The following is a 20,745-nucleotide window of genomic DNA, read 5'->3' as shown; positions in this document are numbered from 1 at the left end:
TCATCTGACATCCCTCTGACCAGATGGCTGCCAAAAGCCTATTAAGTTCAACACCCCCAAGAAATATCAGTGCTAGGCAGTCTGAAAATGACAGTGATCTTCTTGTCAAGGTAATCTTGCAAATTCTATCTTCCTCAGTTTCCCAGCTGATGAACACCAGATTTGAGTCCCTGTTTTTCCAGTCACCCACTAGGGGGCTGCACTGGACAGTATACTTGAACAGCAGGTCATAAGCAATACTGGGGCAGATGATCAGAAATATATGCAAATATTCCAATTCGTGTATTTGGTCATTTACCATCTTCTGTAAAAACATACAGGAAAGTTATCTGAACCTGGTTCACACACCCAACCATATGCATCTTTGCATGACATGACTAATTTGACATTTTAAATCACAGGTAACTGCTGCATTGGCTCACACCTTGCCATAGTTACGTAACTCAATATTGCTTTGTCTTAAAAAAGATATTTTTTATATATTTTTAAATATATATAGACACATTAGACATAGGAAAAACTAAATCAACTGAAGGTAACTGTCAAAAATAACAAGCAATAGTACTAGAGAAAAGTTTTTCTTTTGGGCCAGCCAAAAAAAAATGCACATGCATTTTACAAGCAATACATTCACATTTACTTCTCAGTCCATGCATTTGCAACACATGCTGTTAAGCCTTTTAAGTCTTCCATTCATGATAACAACTGCTGCTGTAAGCTATTTTTCGTATACTGTCCTAATGCCTAAAAATCCTAAGGAATAAAAGTAATTGAGTAGTCTGTGGACTGTACTTTAGTTTAAAGCCACATGCTGCAGCCTTTACTTCTAAAAATAAAGGTTAACTCAATTGCAAAGTGTTTGGGGCTTTATAGTTAACTGTTATGAATATAAATAATACTGCCAACGCTTTCCTAGAACTTGTTCTTGTATAAGACGGTCTGATCAAAAACTGACCAGATATACATACAAAAAGAAAACTAAAAATGAAAAGTGGTAAATCCGAAGCTGGTAACTTTTTTCTTCAAATGTAAACTAAGCTATTTGGACATTGACATTAGACTGGCAAGACGTGTTACAACAAGAATATATTCAATGTGTTAGCCACCTAGAAGGCAAAATCAAAAGACAGAGCACTCAGGTTAGAATTACTGTCAGTATGGAGGAAACAGTGATATCAGAAACACGAGAGATTGAATATTCCATTTTCACCATGACCATCTTACCTTGACATACAGTTCATATCGTGCCTTCACTATTGGATTATTCAAGATACTGGTAGCAGTAAGGACACTCTCCCTTTTTATTTGCTCTCTGTAGGCCTAGGAAACATATTTTTATGGTGAATAACTATTATAAACCTATTTCATTTGTCCCACGACTTTGAATTTGTGATGTACTGGTCAGTTTCTCCAAGGCAAGTTATGAACAAATTCATGACATATGACATACTCATTCTTGACATTTAAGTGCAAATCACATAAACTCAGTAAAGTCAGATACACTTTATAGGTTGTTGCTTTAGTTTGACCACAAGATATATTCCTGTCTCACTTCTCTAATGAGCTACAACTATGTATCTCTTTTCTCCCCCACCTATATTGAAATGCATGGTAGCTCTCAAATTACATACACCGTTACTTGTTCTCATTTGCAGAGAGCATACATTTTTTCCTCTATCAGTCTAATATATTCCATAATTAGGAAAGCTCATATATAAACAAAACCTTAATTTGGACATATTACTATGACAACTGGGTTCTTTTTCTACTTACATTACTCTACTAATCATTCTACCAACACAGAAGTTTATCATTTTAAATTGTAACAGGAATCTGTTCCATACCACCATTACTTCTACATTGCTCTCATTTGTCTTCAAATTAAAAAGAAAACTGAAACTGAAAGGGAGATATCAGACTTGTTATCTTGCTGGAAACAGGTTACAATTTGCAATTTGAATGACAAAAACCTTTCTGACACAACAGTAAAAAAAAAAATTCCCACTATTAAACACTGAAACAWATCATCCCCAGTGCTTTCTCATGATTTACCATTGACAGCTATTGAGCACATCTACGTTTCATTAATTGTGGGTGTATAAGGGCTGGCTATTTCATGAGGCCATATTTTTACAAAGTGTAACAAGGACTTCCTAGCTTTCTAAAGAACAAGTCATACCAGTAAGAACTTAAAAGCGACTTGCACCAAGTACCATAATGTTTTTCACTTATTACTACTCTACTATACCTTTAAAACTTCATAGTACAACCAACTGATCATTATGGTTTTTTTTATTATTTTCTTTTTTTTTTAACAATACACCACATCTTACCTGTTTTCCTTTTGTATGATCAGGAGATTTTAAGTGCTGTTGAACAGAACTGTGCAATGCAGGAACATACACACTGCAAGCACTGCAGTGAACAGTCTCAACTTTCATCATATGGTCATCAGCAGTAACCCCTGCCAAAAAAAAGGATGAGATATAATTAATACAGAATGTGCTGGGAGTGAGATGGTGGTGATTGTTCTGTTCTGGGTGTTTTTTTTTTTTGGGGGGGGGGGGAAGCAGGAGGGAGGGTTAGAGAGATTGAAGATTTAAGTACTAACTTGCCAACAGAATACACTGATCATAAGTACAAACACAGCTTTCAATAATTAAGAAAAACAGGAAAAGAATTCAAGAGATTGTTGAGATGACTGTACTGTTTTTAAGTAGCTTTTAGTGTTTAAATTCAAATTAAGACAACATTCAAATACAATTATTGTCTAAAGTAAATATACATAAAAGATGTCCCTTCCAGTAAGCCAGTGCATCTTCAGAAAGCCCTGAAGAAAAAGGACAAAGCGGAGATGCTATAGGAAGACCAGCACACACAAAACACTAGCAAATTGCATGTAGGGCAATTGGCAGCCAAGGGGAAGGAACTCAGGCCAAGATGCACACTGGGCAGCAAAGGACTAAGTGCTCTAGATCCTCCTTTTGACATAAGGTCCCCAAAACACAGCATCTAGATGCATTAAGATTGTTGCCATCATCAAAGAATCATAGAATGGATGAGGTTGTAAGGGACCTTAGTCCAACAACCCTGCTCAAGTAGGGTCACCTAGAGCACACTGCACAGGATCATGTTCAGATGGCTTTTGAATATCTCAAAGAACAGAGACTCTCCAACCTCTCTGTGCAACCTGCTCCAGTGCTCAACCACCCTCAAAATAAAGTTTTTCCCTAGACTTAGATGGAACTTCCTGTGTTTCACTTTATGCCCACTGCTTCTTGTCCCACTGTTGGGCATGACTGAAAGGAATCTGCCCTGTTGTATTTCCTCCCTCACAGAATAAAAGACACATCTGAGCATTGGTAAGATTCCTCCCGCCCCCCCAATTTTCTTGTATCCATGCTAAATAGTCCCAGCTCTCTCAGCCTTTTCTCACATGAGAGATACTCAAGTTCCTTAATCATCTTAGCGACCCTTTGCTGGACTTGCTCCAGTAGCTCCATATCTCTGCTGAACTGCAGGGCCCAAAACTGCAGACAGTACTGCAGGTGTGGCCTCACCAGGGCTCTCTACCCTATGCAGCTCTCTGGTGTTTCAGCAAGCTTGCTGAGAATACACTCTGTCCCATCATCTGGGTCATTGATGAATAAGTTGAACAGGACTGAACGCCATATTGACCCTCGTGTACACCACTACTTACTGGCCTTTACCTAGACTTTTTGCACCACTAATCACAAATCTCTGAGCTCTGCCATTCAGTTTTCAATCCACCTCACTGCCTGCTCACCATATAGACCATTATCACATTGCTGCACTGTTACATGCTCTCCTTCAATGTATCTACATYCACCTGTTGCCACTCTTCATGGATTATACTTAGCAGGACAGTGGAAAGGTCTTCAAAATTCTATCTGTCAAGTACGTAGCATAGTCTTGTCATAAAACAAGATGCTTCTATCTAGATAGCCAACAGAAATAAGGTTTCCTGCCTCTCACTTTGCTTTTACTCCACATAATATCAGCAATGAAGTATCTCTACCCAATCTCTCTATCTCTACCCACGTGGAGAAAAGGTGTGGAAAGTAATCATTTTAAGGCAAGCATTTTATCAAATTCAAATAAGAATGGAGAAAAGGACAAGCAGAGCTCCACTTTCACATAAAGAGCACTACTCACCTTCCATTATGTCTTTCTCAACAGCTTGAGCATTTTCTGTTTGGTTATTTGTCTGTTGCTTACGCATAGCTGTCTTCTTGAATTTATTCACCATACACTCCTACAGAGAATCAGGAAAAAATTATACGCTTTTATATGATTGTTTATATTCAGATAGGAACCTACACGTAAACAAGAGAAAACAAAAATACATAGCAGGTAATTGCTGTTACTTCTTAAGGCATTTAATTGTGTAAGGATTTTAAGGAGTCTGGATTTGCTTCAACTTTTAACAGCATATATTAGGCCAAAAGATTTTTTCTGAAAGGAATAAAGACAAAGCATATGTTGATGACTAGATGGTACACTTACTACATTCCATTGTAAAATATAAAAATCAAAAAATTTGCTGGCTTACATGAAGAAACTCCATCACTACTTTGTCAAATTTAGTTTGCTTTTGGATATGATCCAACGTTTCCTGGTGAGCTGCACTCTCCAGATGTGACTCAATTTCTTTTTCTTCGAATGTTCGAAATTTGCAAAATGAGCAAGTAAATGCCATTCTAGCAAAAGAAATACATTAAATAGTATTACCATTTAAGAAACATTCCTCCTTCTCCCCTCAAAATTAGGCTTGTCAAGTTGCCAAGTCTTAATCAGAAGCAGAATTGGAAAAGTATTCTTTAAAGGAGCACAAAGAAAGTTCTTTCTGTTATTTTATCATTACAAAGGAAACTGTCACACAAACCAAATAAAAAAAAAGCCAGTTTCAGTTTGAGTATCTGTGCTGAAGATGTAAATTGCTAAAATGAAAAGTTAGGCATTTGAAAAACCACAGAATCTACTTTCTGAGTGTGTTCCTCACAGTGCTCTAGTTTGTGCCAGTTTTGTAGTACTCTTCAGAATCAAGACAGTCCACGATTTCCTAACTAGAAGGACTCAAGAAAATACGTAAGCAGTAAGAACTTATTCTTAGTTTTCATATACAAAAAAAAAAAAATCCTACATAACCTTGTAAGAAAATACTGGCCTCCTCACCACAGCTGTAGAAAAGGAATTTGTGCTATGAACATACACCTTACTGACCTAAGATAACAGTCCTGTGCAGTGCTGGCCACTGGTTTGCTTGGCTGTGGCAAGATTAATGAAAGTTACAGATCTCTCTACTTATTCTTACTACAGAGTAGTTCACCATACATATAAAACCAGAATAAGGTCAATTTCTAGCAACTTATTAAGAGAGCCTGAATGTAAATCTGCTCACCCAAAATGCACATTTCCAAGGTAGCACCGTTCTAAAGCCGCTTCTCAACTGTGCGCTGATGCACTTTTAGGGGAGAAAGGGATAGGAAATTGTGTATTTTCTGATACACCAAGACTCCACTGAAACATCCAATCTTTTAAAGTTACAATTTTTTCGAGGTGGGGGGGGGTTGAGGTTGTTGGACTTTATTTTTTCAAAATCAGTCCAAACAGGCTTTCAGAAAAGATAGCATATACTTATGTAAGGATAAAGGAGGAGAAAAAAAAAAGGGGGGTGGCACCCAGCACACAAGACAATAGTTAAAGCACAAACCTGTATCCATCACCGTATTTTTCACTGTTTTTCTCCCTTCTGCGCCTTTGCTTCTCTCTTCTGGCCTCAATTCGTCGCTTTTCTTCTTCTTCGCTTTTGACTTCTCCTTTGGCATCTTAAAACACACAGCAAAAGGATTTTAAAATGCTGTATTCTAAAAAAGTCCAACATGACACGGAAAATAATTTGTCTTTCCTCCTCTATTCCATAAACCTCTTTTATATTGTGTCAAAATGCAAAGAAAAAACATATCAAAATGGTTCTTTAAGTGTCACAGAAAGTTTTGAGGGTTTTTTTCCTCTCCATTAAAGAAGCCGGAACAAAACACTTGCTTCAAACATCACAAATTTAGTAGTTACAGAGTCTGGATTACACTCATAAAAGTGAGGCAATGCAGAGTTAGAACTAAGGTAGCTCTGTTGGGCCTAGTTATTAAAGACTTTCAAGTAAGTAACCAGGAAGGGCGCTAGGGGRAAAAAAAACAAATGAAAATCTCCATCTATTTATAACTCTCCAGTTTTAGAGCACTGCTGCTACAATCCTTCTACTTAGAGAGAAGCTCTCTAAAGCCAGCCATTTCTTCTGCTGTGAGCATTGTTTTGAAAACCAAAATGAATGCGAAGGTTTTCACAAGGGGGACAAGGCAGTTCTTGAATAAGGGCACCTAAACTTGAATTTCAAACTCCTTCCCCCCTCCCCTGCTTGGCTTTGCTTAATTCCACAGCAGAAAAATCTCAGGAAGAACAACTCAATCAGGGGAAGAGCCTTCCGAGCAGAAAAAAAATCTTTAATAAAAAAACTTTCATTAAATATTATCTTGCAGTTAGCAAGAAGGTACAAACAAGTAAATGACTATAAATTAGTTTTGCAAGATCTAAGATTTCTAATTATGTTGGCAATTTGCTTGCCTTTCCTACTTCTGTTTTAAAAGCCTATGGACAAAGGGAAATATTTAGAACACTATTCAGTCAGTTGTTTTAAAGCAGGAAAAAAGACATCTCTTAGTTTTCCTTTGCAGTTCAACCTTAAACAAAGATCAGCCTCACTGATCTCCTCCATCCAAATAGTAAGTGGAAGGAGCATACAGCACCATAATGTAAATAATAATAAACAAACAAAAAAAAACTTGCAAAAGGTCTGTCTGACCAGAAGTGTCACTGAGTACTGAGAACATTTCCAGTGACTAACAGCTCACACTTCAGTCCTGACTGACCCCCAATTTTTTTTTTTTTTTTNGATTTGTAGAAAAGGATTTCAAAAATTACTCTGATTTGGCAGGAGTGTTTTCCTGTCTCAAAGATTATTTCTATCATTATTTCTTCAATTATAAAACAAAAACCAAGTAAACAAAAAGCCCCTCACATTTCCCACTGCTAGTCTCAAGATTAAAATTTCACTTTGTGCCATACCTCCAAGCCCAGAATGAGCAAAGGATCCCTTGTTTTACTGCTGCAAAAATCATCTGGTATAAAATTCTGTGAAGTGAAATGGCCCATACTTCAAATGACACATTTTATTGTCTAGTCTACTACAAATTGGGAAATGGAAGCTTGAGTCTACACATAAACTGGAACTCCCCAACAGGGCTCTACTTCAGAGCAATTTTGCAAATGCCTAAGTGAATACAATTTTTACATTTACTTATTAAACTGGTGTTATAGATGGATCCAAAGCCTTGCAATGTTTCACACAAGCTTCCCTGACAATACACATCTGCAAAACAGATTAACTGGCAATCTATTCTTTACAGTGTACTTGAAACAAATTAATGATTCACTCCATGTTTTCTTAGGTTTCAAATGGAAGTCTGAGTTCAGCAATTTCAGTTGGCCTTATAATCAGAGTAACAGCACAAAGGGTGTGCCAGTTTAACAGAAAGACCATTATCCAACATGAAGAGTGTGCTCAGTATTTCAATAAAAAGAATTCCAATCATTTGGCTGTAATTTTCCAGCATTCATTATTGAACAAACCTTATAGGCAATAGTAAGGCACACAAGGAAAAGGTGTCTGAAGACCATTTCAGACTCAATATTGAATTTCCTTTCTTATGTGTTCGAAATCATTACAGCTAATATACACTTTAACTGCTTTTTATATAAACTAATAATTAACCTGCTTTTTATATAAACTAATAATTAACCTGTTTCAGTAAGACTGCACATGAAATACATTCTTGACAGACTCAGTTAACTAAATCTATTTTTTTTTCTTTTTTTTTTTCTTTTTTTTTCTTTTTTTAAGTGACTCACCTAGAGTGAGGTTGATCAGCTAGTAGGATAACTAACATGATAAGTGTGAGAAACTGGTGTGATAAACAACATTTAACTGATGAAACGGCACTAAGTTTAGAGGAAATTCCACAGAATCAGTAAGGTTGGAAGGGACCTCTGGAGAAGACCATTTACACTAATTTCACAAAATTTAAAAAAAGCACAACATACAGAGATTATCAGGATGCAGACACCTGACAAGCATGTCAAGTGATAGGTGCTTGTTACAGTCAGACAACCTTCTTCCTCAAGCTCTAATTTTATAAACTCCTTAAAAATGATACAATACTATGCAATTACTATTAGAGGTCATACATACAGGCTTACTAAATCTATTCAAAGTCACACAAATACAGTATCTACCAAGTTTTACCTAACAAAACAAATTAGCTTACCTCCAAAAGTCTGATATCCAAGATCATAAGCATCTCTTGTAAAGTCTTCATATATAACAACTGCACCACTTGTGTCCACTTCAATTTCCTAAAAGGTCATATTTATAAATTTTGTATGAAAAAAATACAATATTGTTCTAAAGCCAACAAGAGACAGTGTGAACTGCTGTATTTCAATGTTACTTATTATTTCATTAAATATGACAATGAAAGAAAGTGAATTAGGTATCTAGCTAAGACTCCATGTATAAAACACTTCAAATCATGCAGTTTCCAATGCCTCCAAGTCTTTGTAAATTAGTTTCATAAGCAAAATTCTAATTGGCTTCTATGTAAGCAAGCTGACTTCCAGTTCAAACTTCTAAATGCTTACTTGAGAATATATTAACACCTCCACCCAGCAAGAAGTAAAACATTTTAGTCTCTCAACATTGAACAAAGATTTATATGCTTAGTTTAACAGTTACATTTTTACATATTGTTTGCAACTGATCTTTCTGTAGGTGAGGTCTAATCTTTGTATCATACCGGAGAACATCTGTTAACAATGGTTCCTTCATTTACCCCTCTCTCCTTAATGCCTCCTTCCCATCCGCGGTCCCTCATTTTTTTTTCATAATCTCCTCCTCATTCTGTACTTAATTTCCCAACCCACACAAGCAAGTAATGGATTTATGAAATCAAGCTGACTGCCTATGACAATATGGTAAGTGTTCACATGACAGCTGTCTGTGTTACAAAAATAGCTGGTAGGTCTACAAATACACTTCAAAATTAAAAATAATTAAAAATAAACTAAATGTAGAATTGTTTTATAGCATTTCTAAGTACTAGGAAAAGGATTTCATTTAACTGGGAAAATAAGAGCTTAAAGTTTCATCATCACAAAAATATACACATTCTTCAAATGCATACTAAAAAGCCCTTTTTTCAAACTCTAGAAATCAGAAAAGTGGATAGAAAATATAAGTTGCTCTTTCCCAGTAATAAAGCATTAGGGTTGTTACTCACATATACAAAAACCCTCCATTGCTGCTCTAGTTCTAACAACACGGAGGCCGACATGAAAAAGTTAAAAAAAATAAAATTAAGCTATACTAAACGAAGAAAACCTGTGAGATCTTTAGAATGTTCCCAGACCACTACCCAAAAAAGAAACTATTTTAAGATGTAATCTAACTCTGAAAAATCCAGAATCCTTGACTTTGGCCAAGTAAGCATGGGTTTCAAACTGGCTCTGACAAAATACACACCTATGAAATACACTACAACTTATATATCAAATTACGTAGGATTTTTACCATCCTAAGTCTACATAAGCAGTATATAAACACTAAAGCAACAGTGTAAAAATCCTGCCTTCCCTAAAGAAGGTCCTTGATCGAATCAGATCAACATTTTTATCCCCTCTGATAGGCAAGATTTTTAAAAGCTTGATTTTTTTTATCTATTGAACAGTCAAGAACAATTAAACAGGTTTGTTTTCTATTCTGATGCTCATAGTTGCTTTCTTGCTGTCAAGCAGTTGGCCAAAACTGTGACTGCTCAACTCGTTTATTAACGAGAAATACCCAATGACAAACTAGCAGGCAAGAGAGCTGCACAGATAGTTTTCTACTACTGGGACAGTAAAAGATGAATTCAACAGTTTGACTCAGATTTCAGTTTAAAATTACCAGGTTATAGCACAGAAAGCGACCTGTAAACAAGGTACACCTGACAGCAAAAGTGATTCAAATACAAATCACAATATGTTTTGGGATTCTGTTGGAGTTTCAGTGTTTGAGGGTGTTTTTTTCCTTTTTTTCTTTTTGTTTTTAAACAGCCACTTCATAAACATAACAGTTACATCGCACAGCACAAATTTGCAAGCTGAGTAAGAAACATGGTCAATTAAACAAGCTGTCAGTCAAAGTCAAAAAGGTGGTTCTCATCAATAAGACCACTAAACCAGCAAACTCCCATGTTCCAACATCAGTTGCTTTACTGAACAAACTTATCCTCAAGGTCCAGGTGAGGGGCTGGGGCAGAGCGGGGAGAGAATACCTCTGAAGTACTTTTCATTTCGTATCAGTAAGGATTTCAGACAGCCATCAAAATAACACGTTTTTAGATAAAATGAGTAAAATAATTTACTTAAACAGTTCAGTGTTTCTAATTAGTTTTTATAACTCTAGCTTAATAACTCTGAGAGAAATACTGTGAGATAATTTCCAACACTGTGATCTTTACCTCTATAGTAGACTCCTGGAAAGATGTCTTCATGTCTATAAGCATAAAAAACAGTGAAGAAATTTAAACACAAAACTGTTCTCCAATATCACTGTCAATTCATTTTAAAGCCAAAAGATACTTGAGAAAAGTTTGGCTTAACATGCAGCTAAAACATTCTACAGAATATCATATTTTAATAATAATAAAATAATTAGACAGAATATCATATTTTAATAATAATAAATTAATCAGACAACCTTAGCAATATAATTTAAATAGTATTTTATAAACAATCACTGATTTTTAATCTAACTCTACAAAACAAGAAAGTCAGTCAAAACTGAGAGGATATTACCATTTTGAGATGTATTTTCATACATATATTACATCCAATTTTGTTAGTTATTTTGGGGTAGGTTTTTAGTTTTCAACTGCTTACTGCTGATACTGTTTACAGCATTTGTCACTACAAATCTTAGAAAATTGTAGCAAGCCACTGAACAGTTTCTTTCCCTCACTCTCATAGCTGCAGGACAGGCTGACTAAATGAGTTCTGGTAGGCACTACCTAATCCACTTCTTGAGGAAACTTCAAGATTTCGTACATCAGTCCCTGAACTATGGAAATCAGTGAGAAAGAACAGATATTAAACTAAAAACATTCCATCTTAAGACAGTTCAGGAAAGGGAAAATTAATAAGTATTGAAAAAAGCAGTCGCCTTCAGGAAGCATTACAATATAAGAAAAAGATTTTTCACTTCTCAGTGCTGACTTTATTGTTCAGATCTTGCTAAAACTGGAAAGAGATTTAGGGGTGGGAGTGGCACAGAACTCGACAGCAGGTTGYTTTGGAACTCCCAGGAGACAAAAAAGTAAGTTTTGGAGGTGCTTTATGGAGTGATGGGGTGGAAAGAAGGAATAAGAAAGCTTTATGTAAATGAAATTTAAGAAGATGATTAACTAAATATTCTATCCAATACTCAGAGTAACAACTCTGGATTCTATTCACAGTAACAGTACCTTACTAGCGCATTCAGAAAGGAATGATTTTCTTCACTGTGACTTTCAATTACAAGAAAAATACTGTCTTATTTTCCTAAAGATCTATTAGTCTAAAACCTGACTGAGCAAAAACTTTTCTTAAAGCATACATACAAAAACAGATTTGATAAGAAAAGTATTACAAAGAACATCAACAAAGTCCCTCTCGAAGAAGAGAGCACTTTGCAGATGACATGTGCTCTTATTCTCTGTAAAACAGCTACAAAGGAAAAGAGAAGACTCTTCATAAGTCTCTCCTTTGGATCACTGGCTTAATTGGTGTCACCAAACTCATCTTCAAACATAAGTAACGGATGTTTCTATAGCCCAAATAGAGTAATTTGAAGTAAGTTTTGTTTCAGCTGTAAAAGTCCTCCCATTACAGAAGCTGCCAATGCAACTGTCAGAAAACAGCACCAAAACTGAATAGATACACAGACAAAAAAAAAAAAATCCAATCCCAATATCTAAGGTTTGTCACAACCAGTATACCCCCTCTATGTGTTTGCTATGTTTACTCTGGTTCCAATTATTCTTCACAACTTATTTTGCATTACACCTCTTCTTCATGACATCTTTCACTTTTTTTTAAAGGAAAAAAAGCCATCACTTATTTCTACCATAATACTTATCCAAGAACAGAGTTTGTCTGAATTTCTAACAGCAAGTTGCTTCCACAAATGTCAGTTCAGTACAAGCGTGCAGAGCAGCTAAGCAGATCCTTGAGATTTAAATCCTTGATATACCTGGGTACATATTTACATATCTGTTTCATAACACCAAAGTTGATGAGTAAAGTATTAAAACTTGCTATACAAGAGGCAGAGAAAAGTCTTCTACCCACTCAGTGCCTGAAAATTTTACAGTACTCCTAAAGTGAAAGTTACGGAAACAGWTTTGTGGTACACAGCAGTATAACTAAGATTACAAGCTTGCCCAGGAGAAGCTAAGAGACACCTTAACACCTTTAAAGCACATCTTAAGAAAATAATCTTCCCCAAACTAAAATGTATTACTTGAGTATATCTGGTATGAATTTTCTTGTTATTTATTGATCCATAGAGCTAAGTTTCTATTCCTCAGGCTTGTCAGGGAAATGATCTTCAGCAGTACATATTTAAATACCTCAATATACTCAAATCCAGCAAGTTTTCTTTGCAATGAAGGAGCTGTAAGAGTCAAAACAGCACATACACCCTTCTTTCTGAAGATTAAAACTAAATAACTCCTAATAAATAAAAAACAAATAATTTAATTAAATAATTTTGGCACCAATTACTTACTAGGTGATTTTTTCTGGGTCAGCTTCAAAATTGGTTTTGTCAGTTTGGGTTTCTTGATAAACGTCCCACCAGGTTTGTTATAGGGCTGTGGTATCATTTTTCTTTTTATTCCTCTTGCAGCAACTGCTGCAGGACTTGGTTTGTTATGATAGTCAACAACAATTCCAGGTCTGTGCATTCCTCCAAAGTCTCCCATATGCTGGAAATTTGTGAAATCAAGAAAAAAATATTAGTATATGAAATCAACAGAAATAAAACAATTACACTTTAGTAGACATTTTAAAATATTTTACAATAAAACAGTAAGTTGAGCAAAATCTGCATTCTGGAGCAAAACATAAGAAATCTATGCTTCTAGTTCTTTTGTTTTGTGTAATGACTTTGTGAGCATTTGTCCAGTAGAATGAACATTATATATATATATATTTATATGTGTGTGTGTGTGTGTGTGTGTGCACACACTATACATATACAAACTGTGTTTCTGCTTATTCAGAATCATTGTCCAGACGATGAACATGCCCACAGTTCATACCTCACCCTAACCTCTTGACTCCTCTCTTCAGATTCTCTAGAAGAACGATATTTTTTCCCTCTTGGGGAGAATAGAGCTAACCAACCAAGCTTTCTATACTTAGGGTAGTAGCCATTCAAACAAAAAAAAATCCCTCCTTCCTGCAAAAAACAGTGATTTTAAAAYTGAATAGAGAAGGTTGTCCAGTATGAAATAGTATTTAATCAAAGGAAGCCTGGTCTCTTTCTTTTAATTAACCCTGCAAGGATAGTGCATGACAGTGAATTCAATAAATTCAGAATTTAAAAATTACCAGTTGGTCAGGGTGAAAGGAGAGTGAGACAAAAAACATGTCAGCATTAGGGATGAAAAAATCTGCTGAAAGACTGGTCTTTTCCTTTCCATTATTTCTGAAATGCTGTACAGACATTTATGGACACTTCTTTAGGCAGGTAGCCTTTCTAGAGGCATGGATTGAATGAGTAATCTGAAGAGGGAGAAGTAGCTGTAATTTTTCCAAAAGCACTAGTGATTTCCTCATGTTGATTTATATGATTAATAAAGAGAAGAAAAAAGCCCATTGACTGGATGGGTGAAATGGATAAGCAGAAATATTTGTGTCATGAAAACAGAATTTGTTTACTACGTTAAAAGTACATGAAAACAAATTAAATGTACTATGTGAAATATATAATCATTTTATTAGAAAGTTCTAAATGACACCAGACTAGAATGTACTATAATAAGCACTTTTTCAAATTTAAGTCCATGCACACGATTTCCATGTCAATTCATTTAGCTCAATATAGAACTATCTAGCATGTGTATTTACGCTATATGTATATAAACCTGACGTAAAGTATATGCACTTGAATAATTTCAAGTACTTTTCCTTTAAATAGTCACTATTTCCATCATCTGTCTATTAAAGGTGCAATGCATTTTAAATATGGTAATTAGTTTAGCCTTTATGTTGTCCTTTATTACATGGAAAAGGCTAAAAAAAAAAAGATTAATTCCAAAAGAAAAAAATAAGAATACTTGGAGTTGTATTTCTGCACAAAACTTTCAGATCTAAGTTCTGAAAGAAGGGCATCTAAGCTTAAGAATCTAACATTTTCAGCTTAATAAGCAGAGAAATATAAAGATTAAAATTTATTTCTAATACCATGCTACAGGCTAGCTAGTAGCCATGTGTAAATCTGCGCTAAATTTGAATATGGCAACTACATTACCCAAGAATGCTGCAAAGTAAACCTTCTGAAACAAAACCGCCACGCAATTAGGCATTTAAAAAGACCCAGAAAAAAATAATCTTCATCTACACTTCAAGCTACAAACAAGTTGCAGAGCTTATTAAATAACTGCTTCTCAAAGAAATATGGCACACTTCAGAATTTTAGAAGATAAGTTACATCTAGAGGCATAAGCAGAAAAGTGTTCACTGAACTCTTCATGCTTAAAAAAATAATAAGAGCTAGAATTATTAAACCAAGGTAAAGGGACACCATCAACTTAAAGTTAGTACTTTTAGTAGTCAAGATTTCCTTACTCTTTCCTGTTGTTTTTTTTCCCCTAGCTCATTTAACATAAAGCATTACTTCTTCAAACTCTGTGATCCAATGTTTTTGTGTACAGTTACTTTTGCTCTTTCTTGTATACATAGTTTTTAGATCCTGTACTGGAGGGGAAACCATTGAAAAAAGGAGTTAAAACATGATTGTAAAATAAAATGAACACAAGTAACAGGACTAGGCCCACTACCTAAAATTAATCTCAATTCTGTGGAAAGACATGATTTCAAGTTGATGATGCCCCTTTAATCATGCTTTAATTTTAAGTAAGAATAACTGCAACAGCTAACCACCTACCTTTGCCATTTCCTTCCAACCACCCATATACAAGTCAGAGTAAAAATTAAATTTAAAAGGAGACTTGAYGTTTGATAAAGTATGTGTTTAACACACTAAAGATTTAGCTAAAAGTTTTACCTGTCCATATGTAGAAAAACAAAACAAAAACTACCCTGGTATTCACRACCTAAGTTTTATTTTTACTTATACATTGCACCTTTAACCTACTCAAAACTTCAAAAGGGTTGGAATTAAACTTTTACAATATTCAAAAATTTCCCCACTAGCAGCAAAGATGCTAGTGTTAACAAGGCGAAATGCAAGTCCTTTTAATCCCTTTTAGACCAAACCTATTACTTTTATCTTCACCTTTCAAACAAAAGGAGAGATTTAACAAACCTTATCGACTAGTCTTCTGTTACTCATTACTTTCAACAAAAAGAGGGACTGGGTACTACTTGAAGACAGCTTCAAGGGGATAAACATTGTCAACCATGATAGTTTGCTTGGACAAAGAAAGAAAACACACTGTATTGAACAGTGTATTTATTTTAAAGCAGTGGTCTTGAAAGGGTTTAAAAGAGTGTCTAGTGAAAAGAATCTGAAAAGATTCTGTACTTACTCCTCGGCCTCGGCCTCTGCCTGTTGATGGTCCTCCAAAAGCATCATAGTTTCTGCTTCCAAATCCACTTTCAGGATAAGCAGGCGTTCCTCTCCCCCGAGAGCCTACAGGTGCAGGCTTCATATGGGGTGAAGAAAAACTGCTGTAGGAAGAGTAACTCTCTCTTCCTCTGTCCTCCATAAACCCAGGCCTCAATTTTGAACGGGAGTAAGGTGCTTCCCAGCTAGACCCGCCCTGGTTTCTACCTCCGAAAGAGTCAAGGCTATTCCGGTAGGAGTTGTCAAATCGACCACCATAACTACCTCCGAAGCGGCTTTGTTCGGGTTCATTATAACCATAGCCAGATCTGTACAGATCTCGCCCACCCAGAGAAGACCCGGAGTCGTAAGACTCATAAGGTCCAAACCTGGAAAAGTTGCACAGTGAGGAGAAAAAAAAGTAAGCTTACTAGTGTTATACATTTCAAAAGACAAGTTATCAGCTGACATTTATCAACTAAAATCAACTTATTACTATACTGGTCTGTACAGTTGTGTTACTGTTTATCTTGATTAGGGCTGGGCAAGTCACACTATGACCAGATAGAAAGCTATCTGAGCCATTTTTACTACAAACAATTCTAAAGTTCAGTATGCCTGAACTTTGTTTACTTAAATTTTCAGCAACATTTACTAAAATATCATTAGAGCCCAGCCCTAGTCTCAGGAAAATAATCACCTGCAGACATTCACAGGCTAGTCAAACTGTCCTTTCTTCAAAATTATGTCCTCATATTTTAACATTTAAACAGCAGTTAAAAGGTGGCTTATTTTTCAACTGAGAAAAATTGGACTTTTTTTTTCATAGTACAATTAAGAGTCTTAAACATCCCACAATTCTAATTTAAAAGGAAAACATAAGTGCTCTACCATTCATATTTATATTTTCTAGAAATTTTCCTCCCTGCAAATCTCTTTCTCCCAACCAACGAATTAATATTCACAATCTGCAGTGTATCTTTCCTTCACTTGCAGACCATTAAATCTAGCAACTCACAATTTTGAAAATCTAACCCAATTTGGGCACAGTGCATATGAAAACAGTCCATGAAATTTCAGAGTACAGTAACAAGGAGCTGAAATATTTAGTATTTATCAAGAGTTTCCCTTGTTTTGAGGAGTGAGGCTAGATATCAAAGCAACCACTTGGAAGGGAGACACATTAGTGTCCCTATAGTGTTAAAATAAAAGTGATTCAGCAGGAGTTGGGAAAGAMAACCTCTTGACTGGTAAAATATAACCTTGAGCAGACCTGTATCTACAGTAAACAGAGTGCCTTCATTTTTAAAKAGATTACTCTCAGAAGACCCAAAACTACACAGAAAATGACACTATCTACAGAAAGACTCCATGCACAATATTAACATAACATGGCAAGAGACATTTCAGGGTTCAAGTAGACATTCAACCTCAATCATATGCAGATTACTATATGGTAGGTACAAGCTCATTCCTGAATCTTTGCACAGACTTTTATGTCAGTCTTAAACATCTAGTTAAGTATAATTTGCTCAATGATGAACGTTAACAGAACCGTGCAGCAAAACACAACATTTTCTCCAGCCTCCCTACTTAGCACTGTCCTTGTCCAATGGCACTAGGTGGCTACAAACAATAATCATACAGTAGTCTGGCTACAGCCAGACAAAAATTCAAGGGCGCAAACAAGAAAACCAACAGATTATCTAAGTTTTCTTCACGTTTTATTTCCTCCAATATAGAATCACTACTCTGAAAAGCATGCTMCTTTGAATATGATGTTAAGGCCTAAATCAAATCAGTTGCTCCCTACTGTTTTTTTTAACTGAAAGAGCACCAGGAATAATATCCTAGCAGTAAATACACAACTTTAAGACCACTGCATCAAAAATTTTATTTTTAAACCAATCCATTTTACAAAGTAGCCCAGAACATGCATGCAATTTTGAGTGTAATCAGTACCTGCCAATGAAATAATCTGGACATGACTTTCAGATTCAATACCCAAGATCATTTGAGCATTGCACATTCAAACCAAAGAACACACGCCMTAAATGTTCCTTGAAAACGGAATGTTGATAGATTCAGTCTAAGACGCTAAACCAGTTAGGTCTCGTCTGCTATGTGAGGAACGGTATGTCAGGCCAATCAGCTACAAATTACTAACCATTACAAAAAAAAACTTTCCATTTTCGTTCAAAGACACACTGTTTCACTGTCAAACAAAAATGCTAATCATTACAATAATCTAGCTCTTAGAGTTAAATATTTGCCAGTCTTTATTGCACAGGAAGACTCAGAACAAAAATGTTCACACAAAATCATAACAACATGCCTCAGGAACACTTAAGTTGGAAAACAGAATATTTTAAACTTAAATCAAATTTAATCAATTCTTGGGACAACTGAAGGATTATTTTACCTGTTACCACCACCACCACCTCCTCCGCCTCCACCTCCATGACTCTCCATCCCATAGGATTGGTTAAGGTAAGAGTCCATGGATCGTGGGCCACCATAGCCTCCATGTCCATAATCACGGTCCATGTCTAAAAAAAGAGCAAAAAAATGTTTATAAAGAAAGMAAGCAAGAACTCTTAAGTAATCTATCTTAAATTCTTAACTTAAATGTTTACTCTTTGCCACAGAACTTACAAACAAGACCCAAAATTCTCAGCTGTAGACCAATTTTGTCACTGCGCTTAGGGAAGCGTTGCATCTTTGTCATCAGCTGAGCACCTCTTAACTGAAATCAAGCTTACATTTCTTCCCAGTAGTGGATAACTCAGGACTATTGCTCCAACAACTGGAATTCAGATTCAACTTTAAGAGACCTAATGGAAAAGTCCTATACAGAATATGTCAGAAGTTAGTGGAGAATTACGACTACTTGCCTTCTTTTAATAATTCACATAGCTCACAGACATCCTCTTTGTGTACCCAATGCCACAAGAAATCTCGACACATTGACAGAGACACTGGTCCAAGGTTACAACCTGTGTCACATCACAATACATACACTGTACGTAGGCTCCAAACAAACAAGTATTTTKCCATTCTAACACTATCAAAAGATCTACGCAAATCAACACTGAGCTGCAGCTGAGTAATTGCATGAGAATACTGGTATTTTAGAGTTGAACTGACAATTTTTAAGACATTTTTGTATCTTGTAATGAGGTCTGGAAAAAGAATCAAGTTTTCTTCTCAATGTTGGAAATTCTATATTGAAGTTCTGGTTAAATAACCACTCTCGTAACTTCAAAGCACTAAGATGATGCATTAGATTTGCTTAATGAGTATGATCCACAGCCTTCCTGTAAGATATACAATTGACACTTCACCTATATCCTAGTGATGAAAGTTGTTCTCCTAGTACTTGCTAACATTAACTTTTGGGCAATACCAAGCCTAACAAGTCATATCTCATAGAAAAGTAGAAAGGGAAAACACAATGAACAYCACAAAGATAAAAATCTAACGAAATATTCGACCACTCTGATAACAGAAAGTATTTTATACATTTCAGAGTTTCCAAGTTTGAACCATTGGCTTTCTCAGGAGGTAATGGGCAAATAAACACCTTTGAAGTCATAAGAAATTTTCCTGCATAAAGAACAATTGCAGTTGCTTATTGTGAGCACCAGAGAGTCACTGTGATTTACATTCTTATGCCTGTCATCCACAACAAAATATCTGCAAATGGTTATTTAACTTACAGTACTGTAACACACACGTTCTCAGCATGCCTGGATAGTGTCTCCTATCTCCTGCTAACTTTTATTTTTAATGATCTTAAGTACTTTCTAAAAAAATTCAAGACAATACTTYCCAAACATTAACTATAGAAGCCATAACACATCTTTCCACATTCAGAAGATACAATAAAGATACAACTGTATCAAAATAGAAAAAAGCCTTTCAAAATATTAATCATATAGTATCAYATTACATCAACTTAAACTGCAGAAAGTTATTCTTTAAAGAAACAGCTCAGCCTCCTAATGAAAGCATCTAATACTCCTCTGCAGATTGACCAAGTGACCTACTGTATGATTCAGGGAAATATGAAGAAGATTATCTACATAAAAACACAGGCCAGTAAAAAGAGTAGTCAATAAAATAACTTAAGTTCCACAGAAATTAAGGTTACATGACCTCATGGTTAAGCTCAGATCCAAATTATTTTTCTCAAACACAATGTATCAAAAGATAGGTAGGTTCTGAAAACTGAAATATTTGACCTATCTGACCTGAAAGCACCCAATAATTCACCCTAGTTTTTCCTGTTCCTTATTATCTACAAACACTGTGATGGCACAGAAGTAATTAAGAGTTGAACAGGTGAATCATACCGCCCAACACGGAATAATGCAACACACTGACAAAAATCACTGTCATTGCAATTTGATTCTATTAGTGTAGTAAATAGTGGCCAGTTTTCTTTACATGTTAAGTTTGGTGGAAAAAAAAAATTTTACATGCCCAATATAACCCTTCCAAAAATGTTCTGTAGCATACTTGAAAAATAAGTTCTAGATTAAAAATTTCAATCAAATACTAAATGTTTACACTCACAGAACAACATCTCACACCTGTTCAATACTCTGCTTATTCATCCAAGGTTTGTGTTAGGTAACATCAGCAGCACTGCAGTGAGCTATGTTAGTCCCCAAATTCTCAAGTTATTGCCTTTAAGAAAGCTCCTCCAGTTCCATAACGGCAAACAAATTACTCCTCCTCCCCAAACTCACTGCACTACATTTACCTACATAGTAATACAGTCTCCTTGGAAAAGG

At 35.5% G+C, this 20,745-nt stretch overlaps 1 protein-coding gene across 1 annotated transcript in view; it reads right to left on the bottom strand.

The window, feature by feature from the left end:
- The window catches only part of ZNF326 (zinc finger protein 326), a 29,491-nt gene that overhangs the window by 3,227 nt on the left and 5,519 nt on the right, over positions 1-20,745 (bottom strand). Inside the window, exons 2-11 of the mRNA XM_085303534.1 lie at positions 18,369-18,495; positions 15,930-16,335; positions 12,941-13,139; positions 10,635-10,669; positions 8,403-8,490; positions 5,735-5,849; positions 4,574-4,721; positions 4,177-4,276; positions 2,334-2,464; positions 1,225-1,320 (exon numbers count right to left, since the gene is read on the bottom strand). Of these exons, the coding sequence (XP_085159660.1) occupies positions 1,225-1,320; positions 2,334-2,464; positions 4,177-4,276; positions 4,574-4,721; positions 5,735-5,849; positions 8,403-8,490; positions 10,635-10,669; positions 12,941-13,139; positions 15,930-16,335; positions 18,369-18,495 (1,445 nt within the window). The remainder of the gene's footprint in view (positions 1-1,224; positions 1,321-2,333; positions 2,465-4,176; positions 4,277-4,573; positions 4,722-5,734; positions 5,850-8,402; positions 8,491-10,634; positions 10,670-12,940; positions 13,140-15,929; positions 16,336-18,368; positions 18,496-20,745) is intronic.

This window comes from Rhea americana, unplaced genomic scaffold (assembly GCF_003343005.1).
Source record: "Rhea americana isolate MKP2758 unplaced genomic scaffold, rheAme1 scaffold_2, whole genome shotgun sequence".
NCBI classification, from domain to species: Eukaryota; Metazoa; Chordata; class Aves; order Rheiformes; family Rheidae; genus Rhea; species Rhea americana.
This window is presented reverse-complemented; position numbering and strand designations above follow the sequence as displayed.